Source organism: Simochromis diagramma, unplaced genomic scaffold (assembly GCF_900408965.1).
Source record: "Simochromis diagramma unplaced genomic scaffold, fSimDia1.1 OVJJ01000596.1, whole genome shotgun sequence".
Classification (NCBI taxonomy): domain Eukaryota; kingdom Metazoa; phylum Chordata; class Actinopteri; order Cichliformes; family Cichlidae; genus Simochromis; species Simochromis diagramma.
Window position 1 is genome coordinate 5988248 of NW_024387245.1, and position 22981 is coordinate 6011228.

A 22981-nucleotide genomic window follows, 5' to 3' on the forward strand; every position below is an offset into this window, starting at 1 on the left:
CAAGCTTAAGCTTATTTGTTTGACTGCACAATCACCTAACCTGAACATGAATACATCACTCCATGAAGTTATGTGCACAAAAAGTCTGGGGGAAAAAAAAATCATTTACTAGCTGCAAAAAACATTTGCAATATCTGCTATTTACATATCGTGCATGCTAGAGTTATTTCTGTTATTTGTTTTCAAGTATTTAAGTGAATAAAAGGTAACGGCGCCTTATCATTTTAGGAATGCGGTTTGTTTTGAATATGGAAGGCTATCTAAACCTATGGATTCATCTATAAAACTGTTGTGATGTTTAAACATCTGCAGGTGCTGCTGAAAAAATGTATTTCACTTTATTTCAGATATTAAAACATTTGCTAACAAGAACAGTCGTTTTATCCAGTCGTCAAAACAGTGTTATTGTTTGTGTCTGTCTGAGCACTGCAAAACAGTCGGAATATAGGTCAGATGCTGACCTATATCTATAAATTAACCATTTATTGGCTTGTGTGTATAAATCTAACTCTGTGTATATTTTTGGCATACATCAAGAAGAAAGTATAAATGGGATTAGCTTATTATCATCATCCAGCTATTCCCTCATCGCAGCTCTGAAAACAAAAGCCATGGGGTGGGTGACAGCAATGATTCAGCAATGGCATTAATTAATACACATGAGACGAACACACCTGAGCATGAAAAATGAACAGGGAGGAGAACAAAAGAGAATCTTACTGTACCTGACATGCTGTCTGCAGAAAATTCTTCAGCACCTATGGAATCAGGCAGCCGGCAGCTGGGGACACAATCATTTGTTATTCATGCAGCCGAGTCACTATGAATATCTGACTAAATATCACTGTCACACTCCCAACATATTTAACAAAAAAACCCGCATATTTAAAAAAAATAAATAAAAAGAACTAAAGCTCTCAAACACAGCAGACACTGATTCATGTGTTTCAGAAAAACACAAATTCATGGTGTTCACACATTACTCACGCTGGCCAGTTCCACTGAGCCCCAAGGATGCTCCATAAATAGCTTAAGAATGACTCTCTGCCTTATTTACATCCACTATGGTAGAGCTGCCTTTCAGTGTGTGTGTGTGTGTGTGTGTGTGTGTGTGTGTGTGTGTGTGTGTGTGTGTGTGTGTGTGTGTGAGTGAGAGAGTGAGTGAGTGAGTGAGTGAGTGAGTGAGACCATGTGCCAGTGGCAGCCTGGAAGACAGAGAAACCAATGGATGGAGATGGCTTTCATTTGTGCACAAGCAGAGCACTGTGGCTCTGATCAGCTAAGCGTCACACAGTGATGGGACGGTGGCGTCACTCACTGACACAGTATAATACACCAAACACCAGCAACACACACATCTGGAACCAGGAATGCACCGCTACACCACAACCGGGCATACCAATAACTATCATGTGCATAAACAGGAACATGAACTATCTGAGCCCAGGTTCATGTTCCTCCACCCTGACCTTTGCATGGAATAGCATGAAGTTCAGCAGTGAATAACTTCCTCCAAAACCTCTCCGCATTAGAAAAACCACAGTGCTACTGCTTCTTCGTTGAATTCCCCTGAGTCGATTTACAATTCTAATCAGACAAATATGACATTAAAATATTTTGTCCAGGTTCAGTCCTTTTCCAGGCTTTCTGTGACTCTGTGGAGACTGAATGTCCCTGCTATAAATAGGCTGTTTATTGCTTCTAAAGTTTCAGACTCAAACACAATGACACTGCTCTTTCCCATCTTTGTTTTGAGGAACGGGTACATTACAGTGATTTAACGAAGATCCGACGTCAACTGAAAATAGTTATTATTATTATTATAATTTAGAATAGCAAATCACAGCTGATGCAATTCAGCAACCAGAAAACAAATCGGTCAAATACTGCTTGTTGATGTGCATGTGCATGTGCATGGATAAAAGGAACACAGTATCCCTCCACAAACACACTGAAGGTCGGTAAAACTCTGCTGACAAGTATTGCATCACTGAGGTTTCACATGCCAAGAAAAACCCCTTCCTGTGTAAATGCAGAGGAAGCACTCTACAGCAACAGCGTAAAGCAAGAGCCATAAACACGTAAAACAACTTCCAAAAACAGCATCTCACATTAAACCTTCCCATAAAGAAGCCAAGACATTAACACTGACCCCTTTGAGTGTTTTTGACAGAGTTTTGACAACGGTTCAGTTGTAGTAACCCCTCCAGCACCCAGTGGAAACAATGTAACAGCATGTAAACAGTGACTTCCTCTTTTTCTCACTTTGTTCAGCTGCTACTGGAAATCATGAACGCGGCTAAGCTCACGCACAGTAACTATAAAAAAAAAACCCCACAACATTAAGTCGAGCAAGGTCACAATTTCGAAACTAAAAGACTAAAGTGAGTCGGGTTTCAGAATTACCCAACAATACACACCACACATATCAGCTGACATCTTGAATTACTGAGGTACGCTTACCACCTGGATGAAAGCTTTTCCACCAAACACAAGCTGTGCCAGGTCCTTAAAAGGGAAACTAACAAGGGGACACTAAACGCATTAAGGCAGAGATGCGAAAACTAGCTTATCTGTAAGAATGAAAAAGAAGCTGTAAACTAGCTACATTGTTCAGCACTACCCAGGAAGAGCACAGTGCAGCAAAGCTAATGATGAACGCTTCACCTACCACAATCACGCTCTTTCTCCACGTAACGGAGAGCACGCGGGAAAAAAGGAAAGGAAATAAATATAAAAATGTTAACTCCTCATTTTGTGACAATAGTGGCGGAGACGCTGCTGATGCGGTCTGACAGTGCTTCTCATAATTTCCGCTTTCTTTCACTCTCTGCATGACAGCTCAACACGCCGTGCTGCCACTCGCGGCAACATCACAGCAACATCGACAGAGCTGAATATGATTCGTAACCGTGCCACAAGCAGTGGTCAGTACAGAGCATCCTTTCTGGACCAGTGTTCACAGCCTATCAATTCAACTCCCCCCCTTCCTTCATTGGCATTTTCTTCCCAGCTAAACGAAACGTTACTACCGTTAGGTACGCATTTAATGGACTTCGATGTTAACTGTTTATATGAGTAGTATTTTTCCAAATAGTGTGTATGTCAATATGACCTGCTGCAGACAGACAAGCAACTTAAAGTGGGAAAAACTGTGTATATAGCAATTATCTATGGCAATTATATATTTAGTAGCTTTTGTTTTGTTTCCGTTATTTCCCCAGCACATTTTCATAATCAAATCTATATTACAGATGGCTACTACAACATGGAAGCATAATTTTACATGTACGTATGATCCCCTAAATAGAAGATGACCTAATATTGCTACACCCAAATTATAAAACAGACGTTTCTTGTTAAACCTACAGTAATAAAAGCTAAGCAAAGACATTTTCGCAGACGACTGTTAAAGAACTTCATTTAGTATCGTTGTGTGTCTAAAACAATACAAGTCGAGAGCTTTGGTCTCATAGGCAGGCCCAAGCAGCGGTAACTATGTAAAATATTGTTTTCAGAAGAGCTAAAACATACAGTAACGCTCATACACGCTAGCGTTAGCCCGCTAGCTTTTGTTGACTGTTTTACCTTCCGTTGATGTCAACGGGGAGCGTCACATCGTCCCCCACGACGGAATCCATAATTGTGGTTCACTTATTGTTTGTTCTCGCCAAAGCAATATATCATTTTACCGACTGGACGCAGTGTAAAGTTCAAAAAGCGGGACGGAATTCAAAATAGTCCAGGCTACCGCCATCATGATATGGTAAACGTCACCATTGTGCACGTTGGAAACTGGTGCTGCCTTTAGGCGCTGCAGGAAATATTTGTAACGAAACCTAGCCTGTGATACACCGAAATGATTAGTATTATGATGTAAAGTTACAACAAGCCAGACTGTGTTTTCTTCTTATTTTAAGCTCCATGTTAACATTAGTTCAAAATACAGTTAGGTTCAAGATAATTATTGTTAATGACCTCAAATTGGGGATATTTTTTCGAGCAGGTCGAAAGGCAGCATGGAGCTGGGTGGATATAGAGACAAAGCGATTGGCCAAAGCAAACACCGTGGGAAGGTTCATAAAGGCTCAAAAATACACACGCTGTCAGCTTGGATGTTTTTTTTTCCAACCGTCATTCAGCCAAAGGTATATTTCTGTGCTCGTAACTCCATTATTGGAAAATACGACTTTTTAATTATATTACCAAATAATCCGTATCCTGTTGACTTAGTATTGATCCAAAACTTCCACTTTTGGATCATTACCAAGATTGATCCAAAAGAGAAAGCGCCAGCATTGATCTAAAACTGTAAGTTTGGATCAATGTTGGCGCTTTCTCTTCCCGAGAGCGCATTAAGACTAAACTAATTTTACTAAACTCCAAAAGGAAATGAACCAGATGACAGATTTGTGTGTTTTTCCGCATATTTACTAGGATGCTAAAAACATCCTTTAGGATGATTTATATGTGTGTGTGGTGAGTGGGACGCCGGGCGTGTTGCTTGATGCCGCAGCATAATTAACATTTGCTCCACTAAGTGGGCTAATTACAACATTTAGTTAAACGACCTTACAGTAATGGCTTCAGTCTCTGTATTTTATCGTCCATGCAAGTTCTGAAAAACATCTATGCCCTCCCTTGTGTAAGCATCTACTGCACATGAAATAAATCAGAGAACAATAGCGACAGCATGTGGTGTAATTCAAAACTTCAGGCTGTATTCATTATTATCATTATTATTATTATTATTATTATTATTATTATTATTATTATAGCTCAATCTCTAAAGGCTTTCAGTTCTTTGCGTGTCATTTGTTTTGGATTATGTTATTCATTCACATTTTGAGGTGAATTCATACAAACACAAAATGGACTAGAAATCACTAGATTATTTTCTTTTTCTATCAAAGCGCATTAGTGAAGAATGTTTTTCCACCATCAGAGAACTACTTGCTCTGGATATGGAGGCCAAAATAAACTAATCCCTTTAACTTCTAAGGTTTCAAATATGTGGACATAGAAAAATCATCTGATCATCAGCCGGTCTTAAAATTGAGTAATTACAATCTCACATGAACATATTTATGGGTATTATCATGTCATTATCTAAAATGAGGGTGGCTGTGGCTCAGGTGATTGAGGGTGTCATCTACCGATCTCTCCCTGGCTCCTCCTGTCCATATGCTGAAGCATCCTTGGGCAAAGTACTGCATCCATCAAAGTGTGAGTGTGTGAATGTTAGATAAACAGTGTATATATATACCAGTCCATTTGCCAATTATTTATTTAAGAAAAACTAAGCCAAAATACAGAAGTGGTGTGAGATTCAATACACCTTCACTTTTTCCATTGAATTAGGAGGGTAAGTAGCAGCCTGGTGCTGCTAATCAAATGCATTTGATTAACTGATCATCAAAGGCGTGAGCACCTCTATAAAAATAAACATTTTAGCATTTTGCTGATGAGGAGCATTCAGGTGTGTGTTCACATAATGCCATGGAGAAAAAATATCATCTATGACAAGAGAAGCGATTATTGCTGCCCATCAGTCTGTGAAGGGTTATAAGGTTATTTCCAAATCATTTTACAGTCAGAACAATTATGGAAAATATTCAGGACATGTCAGTCTTACCAGGAGTGGAAGTTCAGCAAATTTACCCCAAAGTTAGACCAAACAATCTTTAGAGAAACCGCATAAAACCTGAACAACTACATCTCAAACTCTAGAGGTTTTAGTTAGCAGGCAGTGCAGTGAGAAGAAGATTGTAGTGATTGTTTGAGCGAACATGGCAGCATTGCTGAGGTTTGCATGGTTGCATCTGAACTGTGCAAACCACAAAATGACTGGAACAATGTCTCTTTCAAAGATGACAACAAAGTGGACATGTTTGGCCATAATGCATAACACCATGTTTGGTAAAAACCAAACACAGCATATCATTACAAACACTTTATATCAACTGTAAAGCATGGTGGTGGACGGGTGATGATTTGGACTACCATGGGTCCAGGGCACCTTGGAGTCACTAAGTGCACCACAAACTCCTCTGTATAGCAAAGTATTCTGGAGTCAAATGTGAGGCCATCTGTCTGACAGCTAAAGCTAGTCTGGAATTAGGTCATGTAAAAGGACAATGGTCCAAACCACAGCAGCAAATCTACAACAGATTGGCTGAAGAAGAAAAGAATCAAGGTGGTGCAATGTTTCAGTCAAAGAGCGCAACCTGGCAGAAATGCTGTGGTTGGGCCTGTGCAGAGAAAAATTCCCTCAAACCTCAAGGAACGGAGGTGATGCCCTCAGTGAGTTCCAGAATTCAAATGGTCACTGACTACAAATTAATTGCATCAAAGTATTAAAGCTGTAAACCCTGAGCCATCAATAATTGTGCAGTTCATTTAGGTTTCTTAAAAACAAAACACATACACACTGATGATGTAGAGGTATTGAAAAAATGATGTATTAAATATGATTAAAAACCATGATTATCATGGTTAAAAACAATCCCTACATTTGGATTTATGTTACTCTCCGTTTGGAAAATTTTGAGTCTTTAAATTTTTTTTTATCAGTTTGTTATTTTTTTAATTTGTCCAGAGAAGCCACTACCCACAAGACCATGTCCAGAGGTAAAATGACAAAAATGGTGTCCATGTTCCAATACTTAGGATCCTGAAGGCCTCTACTCAGGTGTGAGCGATGAATCAACTCACCACGGTGTCACCTTGTGGAAAAAGTTACACCCGTCTGGAGTCATATTGCAATGTCGAAACGCTCTATGTGTTTAATTATAGCTAAGTTGTGCAACCAGTGGCCTGAAAAGCCTTTGTGTCCTTATAGTTCAGCACATATAGATTGATGATATAGAGTATCGATATTGTTTACTGTATGTCAAAGCCACACATTTTTGCAACTTTATTAGGATGGTAAATAAGTAAAATATGTTTTGCATCACAGTTTATGGCCAATGGTTAAAGTAAAAATCCAGACACAAATTAAAAGTATTTATTTAACAAATGGACACCGAACAATGACTAAAGAGTAGACAGAGAAACGATGAAGGCAACAGAAACCGTCTTGTTCAGAGCTGGAGGACTTATACTCGCTGCATTTGGCTGATATTTCCGAAACAGATTTGAATTATAAAGGCAAGAAAAAACCGTTTGTCCAAGTCCTGCGTAAAATTGTGAGGTATTCTTAGCTTCTTGAAATGTCTACAACAGATTTACAAAAGGAAAAGGAAACTAAAATTCACATATTTGCATAAAAACTTTAAAAACACAAGTGATAGTATAGCACAATCCTGGTACAGTACATGTTTGATTATCATAGAGGAACATAACGGGAAAAAAAGTTACAAAAATAAAAGAATTAACATTGCAATAAATTTGTTCTCTGGAGTCCCAAATTTACACATAAAACAAATCTATAAACTCCAAGACCAGTTGGGATAACTGATTTTTCGAAAGTTGTCAGAAAGAGTAGTATTGCTTCAACCAACAGAAACTTGCTTCAGTCAGCAACCACATTAACAACATTAAATAACATTAAATTAGCAAGAGGGGATCCATTGTATACAGCAAGGTTTACACAATTATACACATTTGTGTCCAGCTACATCAAAGAAATGTTTTTTTAATTAATATTATTATCATTTAGTAAAAACTATCTCCACTAGTGTGCCTCTACACTTAATACATACAGCTGTGGGAGAGAAGGGGCTTTGTACAGAGAAAACAATTTTAGCCTTAAAAAATACTTCAAATGCTGAGATTTATGCGGGCATGCAAAAGCAGAAATGTTTTTGCTTTTTTTTTCAGTAATAAGCTCTCTAATACACCTACAATTGCAGCACTGAACACATTTACATAAATGACAGATGACTGACTTTATGGGAATTCTGTAGTGCTAGATGGGATATCGCTATTATAGTGCATTATACAGCTATGGCAATATTTTTTGATTTGTTTAAGCACTATAAACATTGGGATATTTTTGCACAGTGGTGTAAATACAGCACTATGGCTAGCACCTTAAACAGTTTACCTAGCACCAGGCAGTAGAGCGAGGACAGGCTTAGAAATGGAAGTTGATTTGGATTCCTGTATTCACACTACTCTCTCATGTGGCTCAGTTCCCCTCTAAAGATTGCTGTATAGGTGGGGTAGGAGAGGTTTATGACTGATGCTGATTTAAAAAGAACACCTACCTTTTACTGTAAATGATAAATAAAGAAGCAAGGACACTCCACAGCTAGAGAAACACTACTGAGAACCTGAGCTCCATAGTCTCCCTAAACCTGACCCCTAATCTCCATCTAAATTCTCCCTAATCATCAGTGGCATCTGGTCTAGTAAGTATTTAATATACCCCCTGTGGATAGGTATTGGCTTGTGGCTTTGGATGTAATTTACTGAGGGCTGACTGTGTGCCACTGGCTGTTTCCCACATCAGGGAAATCTCCCAATGGAGTAAAACAAATATAAATGTGACTTCTGCTCAATTTAAGCAAACAACTCTCCCTCTGGATTGATTCACCTATGCCGGATCACGAGAAGATGAGCACCAAAGGCAAAAAAAAAAAAAAAAAGGAACCCCTGACAAATCCTTCCATATAGATTTAAAACACCAAATTATCTTCTCGTTTTCTATTGCACTTAAAGAATATTATTATTATTATTATTATTACTATTATTATTAATTTACATAAGATATACAGGTATAAAAGTTAATTATAAGCATATATATAAATATGTACATTGAACTAATCCGGATTACTTTAATTCTTTTCTTCTAGCAGAAATAAATTTCTGGTATTTCTCCCCCAAAAGTACGCTCAGTATACAGACTGTATACAAAAATAAGTTACTATAATGTCCACTGATTAACTTGGCCTTTGTCTCCCTTCACTTAGAAATGTTCTGGAGAGATTTTGTGGCATAGCGCCTTTATTTTCTCCAAGTAAGCGTATATGAGAAGATCCTTTTCGAAGAGCCTGAAGAAGGTTGTAGTGCGAGAACTGCCCTGTTCTTTCTCAGCCCTTCTTTGCCCCCGGCTCCAGCCCGAGGTCCCTGTGCTTCCTCCCTCTGTGTTTGCAGTCCAGGGAGTTTGGCAGAGCGAAGCAGGATCTGTTTGGGGGTTGGTGGCATCTTCTTGCTTGGACAGTGTTTGGCCATGGTTTGGACATGGTTTGGTTGGTTGGGAGATTACGCCATTCTCCACCTATGCGAATGTATCTTGTTCCATCCGTCTTTGCTCTGAAGACACAGTCTCACAGGAAGCAAACAGGGCTCACTTCCAGGTGGTAATGAGAGCCGGGACTAGCTTTTGGCAGGTTGTAAATGTCAACCACAGGGAGGAGTGTGGGGTCTAGGGAGTGGAACACAAAATGGGTCTGGTGCCAGCGCCCATCTTTTATCTGAAATATTGAAAATATCAGAATTAGAGCAACTTTTTTATACCCACAGTTTTTGGTATGCTTTGAATGCTTGAAATTCAGTAACGATATAACATGTAATAAACAAGATAACTGGATCTCAGTCTTACCCAGCAGGAATCCTCCAAGACTTCTGGCTCCAACTCTCCTCCCACCTCAAACACCTCCCCACTCCAGGCCTTGAATTTCACAGACCCCTGTTCAACAGGCTGATCTTCAGCTGACCTCCAAATAGAGACATCCAGGCAGTGGATGATGATGTGCTGCACGGCCTCTGAGCTCAGCAGGTGGAGGAAGTTCATCTGAACACGACCAACACTGACTGTTGGCTAGAGAAAAGGAGATGGTTAACAAGTTTATTTTATGTGTAACCTTTATAAATATTTTATAATTTTGTGGAAACTGGGGGATATCACTATCTCATGCATACTTTGGACACTGTTAATGGTTTCAGGCAAGTCTGTCCACCTCCGGTAAAGTTGCAGGTGACTTCTATTGTGTCTGACATGCAACCCAGGTTGGGGTCAATCCAGTACGTGCCTGAAAATAAAAACATGTTTTAGGATCATTCGACTATCTATACACAAAACTGTTCACCCTCTGTGCCGTGCACACCATTCTCACCATCATTTAACTTCTGTTCACAGCTGTGCAGGTCCCTGCAGATACGGGCAGGGTTGGTCCGAGTGCCCAGTGGGTTCTTCAGGCTCTGGATCAGGTTACTGAGGTAGTGGAGGGTCTTGAAGATCTCTGCACCTTGGTCCAGCATCGGCAGGTCCATCACAGGCTTATTCTAAAAACACAAGAGTCTTTTAAGTTGTCAACAGATTATAAAGTATAACAATGGGGAAACACTATCAGCATTTTCCACTAACCTCAGTCCTGAGTGGGGTGGGTAAATCCATAAACAATACACCATCTTCTTTCTACATCAAAAAAACCCAGTTTGAATTTAATCAGTGACATTGTATCTTCTAACACATATCGGGTGTAATGAAACCAGCAAGTATAACATGTCTTACAAATGACAGAAGGACACCTGGAGGACCCTAAAGGAAATAAAAATCAGGCATTAGGCATTAGGCTTGCATGTGTCATGCAAGCTGGAAAATAATATTTGGTTAAACGCTGAGGGGAAAAAAACTTACTGGACGTCCAGGTGGTCCACGAGGTCCAGGAGATCCCTAACAGGGAAGAGAACATAATTTTTATATTAACTTTTTGTCATTCAAGTCACCACAGTAAAATTAAAATCCATTGTAACAGGAGGGAAAGACGATGCTGTGCCAACATACCCTTGGACCTTGAGCTCCCTGTTCAGAGAGAGAAAAACATATTTTTAGCCAGAATTTTGCAATCAACTCTGCTTTTTGCACTCTTAATGTAACCAAATGGGAAAAAAACAAGTGATAGATATGATAAAAGACAACGAAAACTCACAGTCTCGCCACGATTGCCTTTCTGTCCTCGAGAACCCTGTAAAGTGTACATAAACCAGTGAGTATGCTGAAAGACATCAGCGCAGAGAAATGTCAAAGCTTCTGTCATGTACAAAACGTACTGCTCTTCCATTGGGACCAATAATTCCTACGGGACCAACAATTCCTCGTCTACCCTAAAGGAGAAAAAAAAAAAGAATGAGCATTCCAGAGCTTTTTATCAGAATGATCTAAATCATCACGTTACTTACCACTGATCCTTGGGGCCCTTTTGGCCCTCTTATGCCCTTTGGCCCAAAGTCTCCTGGAGGCCCCTGAAAGTGATACATATTTACACACAGCCATTACACACTTTGTCAGTTTGGCCTAAAACATATGTTTACACTAACCTATCTCTGACTATAGATTTTGCTTCATCTCGGAACACTGGATAAGCTCTGATGGCTTCAATATTGAATTGAATTTAGGAAAAATGAGCTATAGTGGTCTTCCCCGCCATGTCACATGATTAGTCACACATCAGCTGACATTAGTTTATTTGACATTTGTATAAAATGTGATTTATAGGTTTATAATAGTACACAACACAAACTTGTGCAAGCACCAACAATTTCAGCTTAGTCAGGGCCAGGAGTTGCAACATCTGGTCTAGACCTGAACAACAAATCAAGTGTAGTGTTAGTTCACACAGGGCACCAAGTCAAGTTCAGCTGAAGTCCTGGCAGATCAGATGATGGCTTACCCTTCAATGATTTCAATTAGGAATTATCATAAAGGGCGTACTGTTTATGCTGCTTGAGTTTGCATTTGCTGTGCAACTGCAAGCCGCTTTGTAACCCACCCCCATCTGAGCTCCTCCTTTTCGTTCTCTTCCTGTCTTAATCAATGTCATTGTCACGTGTTGTCTAAGTTACCTGCACTATTCTGTCCTCATCTAGATAATAATGACTGTGTACTGTAAATGAACTGCCTCAAATATGTGTGGAAAATTTTATTAGTGTTTTGTTGTACACGTACCCTTGGTCCAAAAACTCCCAGAACTCCTGGAAAACCTGACTCTCCTGTGTCCCCCTGAGTGAGAATTTAATGAAGAATTAATTTAAAAGGAAAATTAAATATAACTCAACATCTACTCCTTGTTATGCATACTACTGTATCTGTTGCTGACACTCACAGGTTGTCCTTTAGGTCCTTTGTCGCCCTGTGGCCCTGGCAATCCCATTCCACCTTTGAAGCCTCTTTTTCCGGGAGGTCCACTCTGACCCGGAAGACCCCTGCTCACCCTGAATGGATGAATGACTGCATTTTTATTAAGGCTGTCATACTGTACTAGTATAGTATATTCCATCCATCCATTCGCTTCCGCTTATCCTTTTCAGGGTCGCGGGGGGCGCTGGAGCCTATCCCAGCTGTCATAGGGCAAGAGGCGGGGTACGCTCTGGACAGGTCGCCAGTCTGTCACAGAGCCAACACACAGGGACAGACAACCATTCGCACTCACATTCATTCACACATTCACACAGTATATTGTACTAGTATATTCCTTATTTGAGGTAGCTATTGCTAATTGAAAAGAACATCCCTCCTACCTTTGATCCAAAAGCTCCCTGATCTCCTGGGAGTCCTGGAACGCCAGTTTTACCACGCAAGCCAGCTTTTCCAGGAAGACCAGCCTCCCCATCGTCACCATGCTCTCCCTAGATTCATTTTGAGAAGGTAAAATGAGGAAGAAGAACATGTTTAACTGAGCTGATAAAATAAACAAGGTTTTATCCTGGCATTAAGAAGACAAAATTCAAAAGCAAATTCATCAGGCTGTTTCGCATCTGTGAAACTCATTTCCTGGATGGAAACAGGATTTAATGGCCACTAATGAAATGAATAATATGATTTCCTTGATCATCTCACCGGGATTCCTTTACTGCCATCTTTTCCTGGGACTCCATCCACCCCGGGTACACCCTCCTGACCTTCTCGGCCCACCACACCTCTAGGACCAGGAGGACCACCTACACCCTACAGAGCAGAGCAGGCTCATCAAATAACTACAGCAAATCCTGTGAAATGCATCATTTAAGCTCATTTTACTTGACAATGAAGACAATCCATTTTACCGAAAACACATTTTTTCTAGACAGATAATTTGCAAAAATGTTTCTTTTTAATTAAACACTAAATGAACCTGCTGTGGGTGTATGAAAACAAGTCACTTACTTCTGGTCCTCTGGCTCCTTTTGGTCCTGGCTGACCCTGTTTGCCTTTCTGACCCTTAAGAATGAGAGATAGAAAGTTTTAAGTGTGCAGTTACTGAACAGGTATTGATTATTAAAGGTGTGTACTGACATTTTTAAAACACATCTCTGGTAATATTAAATGCTTACTGGGATGATCTTTTGTTGTTAGCCCACATTGCACAGTGCTGTACTCTTTGGTAAATTTTTCTGATCATGCACAACATCAGCTCATTTTTCAACTTGCTGATCCTTTTGCAGCTATTTATGTCTCTATATAAATAGAGTTAATATGATGCGCATTTATATGAGGTAATTACTTTTTATGCACTGAACTAGCATCCTATAAATGTTTTTATTAGCAAAACTGTTCACATTATTTATTCCAGTAATGGAGTAAGTACTCCATCCTACCACCTCCCTACACCAAAGTGCCAAAATGTTACAAATATGTCATTTAAAAATTGTACATTGATAGTTGCATTTTATATTAGCTTTGTATGTCAAAGGACCCATTATGCAGACTGGACCATTTCCCAAGCTGTAGACCAACTGTAACATATCGCTGAGAACCTTGAACCCCACACACATCATCATTTTTGTTTCCCATCCTTACTTGATCTCCTTTGCCCCCTTTGGGTCCTTGCTGTCCTTGAGGTCCAGGATGTCCCTGAAATTGACAACTGTGTTAATGAAAGCATGTAAAGACAAACCAGGTGACTGTCCCTGGTGTTTGTATGCCTGAAAATCACAAGTTTTGGCACTTACTGGCAGTCCGGGAGCACCGGGTCTACCTCGCTCACCATCCACACCAATTTGCCCCTAAAACATAACAACAGATTATAAAACAGATAATCACAAATTAATATTATAAAAAATCAAGTGGAAGGACGGTCCTCACTTTGTACCCAGGATCTCCTGGCTCCCCTCTTTCTCCTCTGTCCCCTGGAGGTCCCTGATAAGATACAAAGTCTATTAATAAACTGAAAATGACACGATTTCTGCAACTGTATAAAAGACAAACACGAGAAAGAGAAAGGAAAGTAAGTTGGGTGTGACTTACCATGTCACCCGGAGGACCAGGAGGACCCTCTACCTTCCCATCATCCCCTTGTTCGCCCTAAGCATAAAAGTAAGAAAAATTTTACCCAAATGTTTTCGAGTAATACAAACTTTCTTGATGATTTAAGCTTTTTTGAAATGCCCCCTGAGTGTTACATATTCAGCTTATTCCAGGGGCACAATAAGGATTTGGCCTATGATACAGTGAAAGAGTAAGAGAAACACGCCACGTAAAGTGAGCAATGCGTACCTTTTCACCTTTTGGTCCCTGAGGCCCTATGGGGCCTTGAGGTCCCTGATGGCCCTGCAAAGAAAGTCGCAAAAAGTCATATTATCTAAACTAACTATAACAAATGCTTCATTGTGCTGACTCTGATGTATAACCTTAACAAAACATTCTTACCTCATAACCTGCAAGACCAGGCTCCCCCTGTTGACCCATTCGACCGGGAGCTCCCTATAGAATACAAGTGTTGCATCTTCAATTGTTTTATCTATTAAAGGATTATTATGCAAAGTGCTTGTGATTTACATCATTACTATTCCACCTTACCACATGACCAATAGTTCCTCTGGAACCCTTTGGCCCAACAAAACCTGGCGGTCCAGTCTTCCCCACTGACCCAGTCTCCCCGAGGTGACCTTGATTACCTTTGGCACCCTAAACGTACAGGATAAGAAGAGTTAGAATATACCTGAGCACACAGCATTTGTGTATTTGTTATTATTTGTGAATACTTGTTAGGTTATTTGATGCTAGCACCTTTGACCCTGGTTTGCCTTGTTCCCCAATTTTGCCAGGCTTCCCTTCTGGACCCTACCATGAGAAAAGGTTTAGAGTGAGGTTTAAAAGTCTGTGCGTGTGTTTTTCGAATTTTAAAAGAAAGACATGTGACTTACCCTGACACCAGTGAATCCAGGACTTCCAGGTGGGCCCTCCTTTCCCTTTTGTCCGGTTTCACCTTTTTCTCCTTTGTCACCCTCCTGACCCATGTCACCTTTTTCCCCCTAAAGGTGCACGATGGACAGCGGCACTCTTACACACCAAAACTAATGCTTTGGTTTGGAATACAGCATGGAGGACAGTTATATCACGAAAGGGAAAAAACATCTCACCTTGGTTCCATCAGGACCAGCCGGACCAGCTTCTCCCTCTAGACCTGGCTCTCCCTACACACACACACACACACACACACACACACACACACACACACACATAAATATATTATGCTTATGAAAGAAACAAGAACAAAGAAGACTGTACAGCATAATTCAGATAAACATACCCGCTGTCCTATTAGTCCCTGCTCTCCGATATTCCCAGGAAGTCCAATGGCTCCCTGACACATAAACACAGATAGCTCTTAAACTTTGACATCCTGTTTACCACTACAGAGTAAAAACATAGAGCATGCCCAGCTAAAACTACAACAATATTATTCTCTCACCTTCTCCCCTGGCTCCCCTGGCAGTCCTGGTTCACCCACTTTTCCTGGAGGACCCTTGAAAATACACAGAAGATGAAGAGAGGAAAACAGCAGATGACTCTTTGACATTTCATATGAATAATATCTCAACTTTTGTGTATGTATTGGCAAAAGAGAGAGGCGAGAGAGAGGGGAAAAAAAAGACCCCTTTGTTATGTAGCTGACTGATTAAATCGGACAGATTGGTTAAATTAGAGAGTGTTATTGATCTACTGGGGTAGGATGAGGAACAGATGCCACATATTTATTCATTTAGTTTTCACAACACCCTTTTTGTGCATGCAAATAAATAGCGCAACCTTTTGCACGTGGAATATGAATGCACGCTTGTCTGTAAGCGAGGTCTTTCACCTTTTGACCAGTCTCTCCCAAAGGTCCGATAGTCCCACGTGGCCCTGCCGGTCCCTAAATGACAAGTGAAATAGAGATGTTTCAGCCTAATTAAAATCAACTAGATTGTCATGTGCACAGAAAGAAAAAGAAAAAGGAACCTCTGGCTGATGTTTACTGTGAGTGTGCCAGTGGCAGATAAATCAGCAAGCTTGCAGTACCCAGTTTGGCTCTGAATGCAAAGACTAATTGTGTCACTGATCCAGCTTCTTAAATGCTGATGCTTTGGCACAAAAACTTCATAAATAATGTCAGGGTACGTTGCAGACCTTCTAGCTACAAGACTGCAGCACAAGAAACATAATTATGAAGAATGAATGGAAAATACGATTTTTCTCTGCTCTGTGAAGTATACAGCAAGAGAAATTATGTTAGTGATCAATTTTCTACTTAAACAGGAAACAGGAGAATATCAGCCTGTAACTCTGTCATATTAATGAAAACAAAGAGGGATGGGGTCTCCAGTGCTGCTGCGGGAAAGTCAGTATGCATGCAAAGAGACACATTTCTGAGCCTCTATTTGTGCTCTGCTTGTCCCGCTGTTCAATAAAACAAAGCCGCAAGAAGGAGAGCAAATCTTTTAAAGTAAAGACTGGATCTATTATAGCAATAGCAATCACATCTACTTCCCTGCAAATTCAGCAGTTTAGCGCTTCTATAAATGCGGAGTTTCTTTTTCAAAGATCAATCTTGTTTTTTGTCACTACAGAACAGATGTGCAAAGAATGAGACAATTCTCTGGCTGCGCCAGAGGAAACATTTAATACAGGCGAATATATTTTTAATAGGCACTCAAAAATGTCTCATAAACTAGCTCCTGGCTTATGGGAGCTAACAGGGCTGGGCAGAGTGAACTACTCTACCAAAAAGAATTATTAATATTAAAACTCTCAGAAGAAGGGAGAGGAAGTTTGATGAGCTGCAATGAAAATACGGCAAAAGACTGAAAAGGAAGGAAAGAGACTGTGGATGGTCGGAGATATCAAAACAGGAAAGGTATAAAGATGATGAAGGAATACAAGAGACATATTTGAGAAGATGGAAGAGGTTCATACTGGCTCGCCCGCTATTCCCTTGTCCCCTGGAGATCCAGAAGGCCCCTGGATACCCTGAAAATTGAAAAATCACATTTAAAAATCAAAAGAATGGCACTGCATTTCAGGTGTGATGTCAGATACAGTATATTCAGAAAATGACATCAGCAACTATAAAATAGAGAGAGTGGAGTTTCATGACTTCATCTAATCTTCCTCAGTTGTATTTGTTCAACATTCACATGTATGATTATAATGAACTTACAGAAAATCCTTTAGGTCCGGTTTCTCCTGGTTCTCCTTGCTTTCCCTGGAAAGACATAAAAAAAGAATTAAAACAAAACGGTTCTACAGTGCATATTTATAAACTTATGATGTAATAACACATACAATATGTTATTTGCCTGTCTATCCATACAAACAAGTGTATCTTTGTGAAATCTATTACACTGATTCCTTGCACTGATGTTGCATTTACAACCATCACTATAAATAAAGTTCACTACAAGGTACTGCAACAGCTGCTCAGATAAGTCTCAAAGTCTCAAAACAAACAAAAAAAAAATAAAATAAAATGAACAATAAGTTGTCATATATGTAAATCTAGGCCACAGACTGTGGGTCTCCACACTGTCGGTATCATGTATGTCCTCTAAATTATGCTGACGTCTCACTCCTCGGGAGGAACATAAGCACCAAAAAAGTACATGAGAGGAAGAAGTGGAAAATCAGAAAGGTACCGCAGGAGCTTTACCTGCGGTCCAGGGAAACCTAATTTTCCTGGAGGACCATCAGGACCCTGCAGAAAGGAAGAAGGATGAGCGCTAGCAACTGTCCAGACACATCAGTTTATTTCATATTTCCAGGTTTCAGAATGGAAAAAAGAAGATGTGTAGCTATTTTTTGTGCTGATCGTTGCTTATTTAGCAATTTTGCTCTCTTATATGCTTTTTTTCTGAATTGTGTCTGCGTGATTTGATAAAAGTATATCCCAACGTCCTTACCTTCTTGCCCTCTAATCCAATCTCTCCAGCTGGACCGTCAGGCCCTTTCGCTCCCTGAAACACAAGACAGCTGTCACTTCACCAACAGAGGTCACTGTAATACTGCCAGAAAGCCACAACATACTGTAAACAAACATCTCTGTACACTTTGACACCAACACTTACAGTGTCCTGCATTTATCAGGGAAATATCAAAAATAAATATATCTGTGTGCTTATAGTTAATGTATGTACATGTGCACAGAGGCTTCGTGTAAAACTAGCTACTTTGCTGTATATTCTCACTGATGGCACTGAGGGTCACTCATCTATAAGACGCATTATTTCAATTACAAGTCAGGGCATGCACATATGCATACTGCTCACACTTAAACACACACATTTTTAGAACAGCTGTCTCTTTACTTTACTTGTATCCACCTGTCAAATAATCATTGTAAATCCACTAAAAGGCCTGCTAGTCCTGTGAGTAGTGAAAATAAATAGGAACCAGGCAGTTTACCAGCGCAGTCCATCTGCTCTGCACCTGCATCCAAACCATATCTGTTGTCAGCGCTGTGGAAGATACTGGCTCACTAACATCGAGAAGATGCTCACTGACTGTGACTGTGTGACACCACACGGGTCAGTCGGATCTGATCGGATCTCGGTGGCTATAAAGAGTGAGCGTTTAACTGCCCCTTTCTCAGGATAATTGAAATATTTTAGAGTGGAAATCAAAAAGCCTATAACATGACAGCCCCACAAAGGAGGCCTTGTTGTGAGATGACTGGGCACAGTGGGAGTTTGGCCCATGCAGAACAACGCTAGCTGAAGTGCTATAAGCCTATTATACATGGAGCTGGATGAGCACCGCTCATTAACATTCCTGTCTGGGGTACCTGCTACCCACTGGTTACGTTTACATAGACTAATTAGCTGACATGTACGGAAAATATTTTATTCTATCTAGGCAAAGAAAACATATTCATGCCTAAAACTTGATTAACCACATCAAAAGAGTCAGCATCTATATGAACTGGCCGTCTTGGATGATGCCAAGAGGGAGGGATGATGAGATGACTCTTCAGTATGGAAAACATTAGCAGAGGATTTCTAGTGATTAGAAGTCATGAGGAGTTATTAGACACAAAACGTGATTGGGTGACTCCTTGTGGCTGACATCAGCAAGTTTTACTGGAGTTTTTCTTCTTTTTTTAAACTAGAAAATAAAAACAGACACAGAAAACGACAGCAGTGGCACTAACGCCCTATAGGCTGATGTTGGCGTGCAGTTTTATCTCCCTCTTTTTTTGCCCCACAATATATGCATGTCAGAAAACAGTCTCTGCAGAGCCAGATGTCACAGTTCACAAGGCCTCGTGCTTCAATCCAAGTAGGGAAAATCTAAAACACATATGCTGTTCAAATGGTAGTTGTATGCAGTCTCATTTCACACTAAGATGCTTTATCCAAGCGTGACAAAGTCTTTGATACAGAGCTGTTACAAAACAGCCTTACTTCATTTTCTTCTGTCCAACGGGAACATTAAATTGCTTGTGTCAGCTCGGACTTTATCATGCCAATCAGTTTGTGTTTACTTGCTTCATTAAACGTGGTGAATGCTGAATACACTAAAAGCTTTTTATTTTAAAAACTGTTGCTGGGACTGAGCTTGTACGCATTTAGACAGCGGGGGTGAGATATGAGCGTCTGCGGTCGCACACATAAGATCACAGCTGCTAACAGAGTCTGTGAGAGAGTAACTCCTGGCTTGCTACGCTCAGGTTTCTAGTCTTGGAAGACCCAGCGTACTAAGTCATGTAGCAGCAGGCAGATTTATTGGCAGTGGAAGCTGCTGACATTAGTAATAACTGAAAACACAACTTGAGATTTTAAAGCGTGGCCAGGCCCATCTCCCATAGATTCTTCAGATGAAGAAGCTCAACGCTTTTTTACGCCTCTTTCCAGCTGGCTCATTGGACCCAAAGCAGTAAAAAGTTCCCAAACTAAAAACAGGCTAAAACTGAGGTACGTTCACAACTGTGAAGTAAAACTCACCGTAAACATAATTATAGAAATTGTCCTCATTATCTTACTCAGAATTCATTATTATTGCACCTGAAAGCAAATGTTTAAGTGGGACTTCAAGAATTTATTTGCTTCATGGTGTTCCAGATGCCAGATTTTATGAGCAACATCAATTATTGAGGATTGAAATTTCTCTTGATGGTATTTATCCAGATACTATTTCAGGTCTTAGTCCCTGTTTGCCTGGTTATCGTCTTTCAAGAAAGCACTCTGGGGTTTTATGTGTTTTTTATTGTTCCCGCAACGCTGAAATTGAAGAAATCGCAGTGTTGTTACTGGCATTATCTGCGTCTGCTAATTATCTGAAGTCTATTTGCATAGAGTTTGTTGCCACAACACTGGGGAAGTGTTAAACAGGTCGTAACAGAGAAAAAAAAAAACACACAGGTGCTCTAACTTCCTCTAGAGTACTAAGCAGTGTAAAATAATGTAACTCGCTGCTCCTATCACTTTATAAGTATTAACTTCACAAGTGCCATTTATAATGCTAATGTATTTACACGAGGTTTCAAAAAATAAAAAATAAATCAAAAATCTAATAATGAGATTTTTTTAAAAATGGAGAAAAAGGGTGAACAAGGGGGAAAGAATAGGAGGGCAACAAGTAGGTTTTTAAGGAGACAAAGAAACAGTAAATTTAAGTAATCGGTAAGTAATTTTAGGTGGTGCAGGAGTAGTTTTAAGTAAATTCAGGAATTTCATAGAAAAGGAAATTATTCATGGAAAGTAATTTCATGCACTGCGTAAGTCATTTCTTGGTAATTTTGTGGAAAAACAAACAACAATATTTCCCTACCTTACATTGTAAGCACACTATATGTATTATGAAGTGGTTTAACTTCCATGTAGTTTGCAGGAAAGGAGCGTCTCCTTTCCTGCAAACTGCCCGGAAGCTTGAAGGTTTTGCTTACACAGTAATTGCGAAAGAACAAAAATTAAGTTAGACTTTGCTCCATCATTTTATGGTTACAATAGAATTGAATTATAGAATAAGACAACATCCATCATACACATCAACATAATGAATAGTAAATAAAGCGATGTAAAAGATTAATCCACTCCATAATGTGGCCTGCACCATGATAAGTAGAGCGTGTTCATGATGTAAGATGATGAAATATTGTTTCTTTTTCTGCAAACTTAGCATGAAATTGCGCACTACTAATAATTGCTTATGCAGTACTTAAATATTGTTACTTATTCTAGTGTTTTTAGTGTAATTTCAAATAAAATCCATTGAATTTCTATTTAATTACAGGGGAATTACTCCCTTAGTCACGGGTCGTGTTATAAAGCCTCAGCAGTGGCATTTGTGAGTGATGTGTCAGTTTGCTATTAAAGCAGAATAATTCAATCCAATCTTAGTTAATCATTAACATAAACCCTGCTTCCCCAGTTTACTATATTTATCTGCAAGCAGCTTCCAGATGAGCAACAAAAGCCAGATCCCATTTTCCAACCACAACAGAAGTGATGTTGGACTAACAATGACTCGTTCCCATAACCACCAGTTATTGTTCCATTTCTATGGAATGAAGAAAAGAGCATTTGGTTTACATCACCAGAGCTCTTCTAGTGCTCATAATGAGTTCGCTCCCCCCCCAAAAAGGCTGAAACATTAATTCTTCAACTTTGAAACTGCATATGTGTGCAGAAGCACCCGCGTCCTTTAAAACATCTATAACATCAGCTCAGATCCCGCCACACATCACTTCACCTTATTCACCAAACAGCTCTGAAAGCAGTAGCACAGATCTCCTATAAACACACAGCAGAGGATACACAAAACAGAAAATGGTGTATATACACACTCTTCTGCCAAGTCTATGATCTGTTCTCAAGGCTGGGATCTGTGACACAGTGACTGCAGAACGCCAGTCAACACCTAAGCTGCAAAGAAAAAAACACCCAACTAAACTCACGTGAACCTTTCGACTTACCCGCAAGCCTTTAGGCCCTCTGGTACCAGTTGGCCCAGTCGCTCCAGGAGGGCCCTGATAAACAAAGGAAAATGGGGGATAAAGAGAAAACAAGGGGGAGGGACAGAGATAAAACAAAGGTTTACACTGACAGACCACAGAGCCCCCTGGCTGTTAACCTTGCAGGGCAGCCTGACCTCGGGAACACACTATAGGGTTTGTTGTTAGATCTGTCACTCACACCAATTAAAGGGTCTGCTCTGGAATCCTGTCCTGCTGCACCCCAAATCCCCCATATTTATATTTGTTTTGGTGGCTCAGTGGCCCCTGCCTTCAACCAATGATTGGCCCGCTCTGTCAAAGCCGGCCACGGCAAAGAACGGGGGGCAGGGGAAGCTTCTAATTGGTTATAGGTGTTGGGCTTTTGACTGACAGGAGGGTAATGCACATTCGGCGGGAGGCTGCCAGGTTTTATAATGCTCAGAGAAACCTACAGAATGTGGGTAACTAAAATTACTTAAAATATAATCTACGAATGAATGAAATTAAAATACTTTTAAAAAAAGAAAAAAGAAAAAGTTAATTGATTAATATTTCATATGTCTATGAAACAGACACTTACTATTGTTAGTAACCACTCACTGTCATCACTATGATTAGAGAGGATCATATACAACTATGAATGAGTAAAAAGAAAGTGCAAAATATGCAAAAGGATGGTGACTTACTGGTCTTCCTTGTGGTCCAGTAGGTCCGGCCTCACCCGGTCCCCCCGGGTGACCCTGGTGTGCAAACATAGATAAACATAAACTCAGTACATCGATTACAACTGATACACATCAGGAAAAAACACAAAAACAACACAAAATGATGATATTCTGACACTTTCACCTATTACAAAGCAAGTT

The 22981-nt window shown here is 40.0% G+C and overlaps 2 protein-coding genes across 11 annotated transcripts in view; both read right to left on the bottom strand.

Annotated features, from left to right (window-relative positions):
• cdk5rap2 (CDK5 regulatory subunit associated protein 2) overlaps positions 1-3811 on the bottom strand; it is a 33824-nt gene extending 30013 nt beyond the window's left edge. For 3 of the 9 annotated variants that reach the window (XM_040000870.1, XM_040000872.1, XM_040000871.1), the window contains exons 1-2: positions 3589-3811; positions 726-781 (exon numbers count right to left, since the gene is read on the bottom strand). In XM_040000870.1, coding sequence (XP_039856804.1) covers positions 726-781; positions 3589-3641 — 109 coding nt within the window. In that variant the 5' untranslated portion in view covers positions 3642-3811. The other 6 variants (XM_040000869.1, XM_040000868.1, XM_040000877.1 and 3 more) reach the window with 4 other exon arrangements.
• Positions 3812-6990: 3179 nt separating this feature from the next.
• The window catches only part of col27a1a (collagen, type XXVII, alpha 1a), a 65472-nt gene continuing 49481 nt past the window's right edge, over positions 6991-22981 (bottom strand). The window contains exons 27-61 of one of the 2 annotated variants that reach the window (XM_040000003.1): positions 22802-22855; positions 22095-22148; positions 18085-18138; positions 17835-17879; positions 17346-17390; positions 17102-17155; positions 16008-16061; positions 15618-15671; positions 15456-15509; positions 15286-15339; positions 15070-15177; positions 14933-14986; positions 14723-14830; positions 14573-14626; positions 14420-14473; positions 14171-14227; positions 14009-14062; positions 13876-13929; positions 13724-13777; positions 13091-13144; positions 12785-12892; positions 12455-12573; positions 12051-12153; positions 11894-11947; positions 11128-11190; positions 10999-11052; positions 10878-10913; positions 10733-10750; positions 10586-10621; positions 10460-10486; positions 10313-10363; positions 10062-10230; positions 9868-9977; positions 9548-9766; positions 6991-9419 (exon numbers count right to left, since the gene is read on the bottom strand). In XM_040000003.1, the coding sequence (XP_039855937.1) occupies positions 9273-9419; positions 9548-9766; positions 9868-9977; positions 10062-10230; positions 10313-10363; positions 10460-10486; positions 10586-10621; positions 10733-10750; positions 10878-10913; positions 10999-11052; positions 11128-11190; positions 11894-11947; positions 12051-12153; positions 12455-12573; positions 12785-12892; positions 13091-13144; positions 13724-13777; positions 13876-13929; positions 14009-14062; positions 14171-14227; positions 14420-14473; positions 14573-14626; positions 14723-14830; positions 14933-14986; positions 15070-15177; positions 15286-15339; positions 15456-15509; positions 15618-15671; positions 16008-16061; positions 17102-17155; positions 17346-17390; positions 17835-17879; positions 18085-18138; positions 22095-22148; positions 22802-22855 (2487 nt within the window). In that variant the 3' untranslated portion in view covers positions 6991-9272. Of the gene's footprint in view, positions 9420-9547; positions 9767-9867; positions 9978-10061; positions 10231-10312; positions 10364-10459; positions 10487-10585; positions 10622-10732; positions 10751-10877; positions 10914-10998; positions 11053-11127; positions 11191-11893; positions 11948-12050; positions 12160-12454; positions 12574-12784; positions 12893-13090; positions 13145-13723; positions 13778-13875; positions 13930-14008; positions 14063-14170; positions 14228-14419; positions 14474-14572; positions 14627-14722; positions 14831-14932; positions 14987-15069; positions 15178-15285; positions 15340-15455; positions 15510-15617; positions 15672-16007; positions 16062-17101; positions 17156-17345; positions 17391-17834; positions 17880-18084; positions 18139-22094; positions 22149-22801; positions 22856-22981 lie in introns of those variants that run through there. The other variant, XR_005691344.1, reaches the window with a different exon arrangement.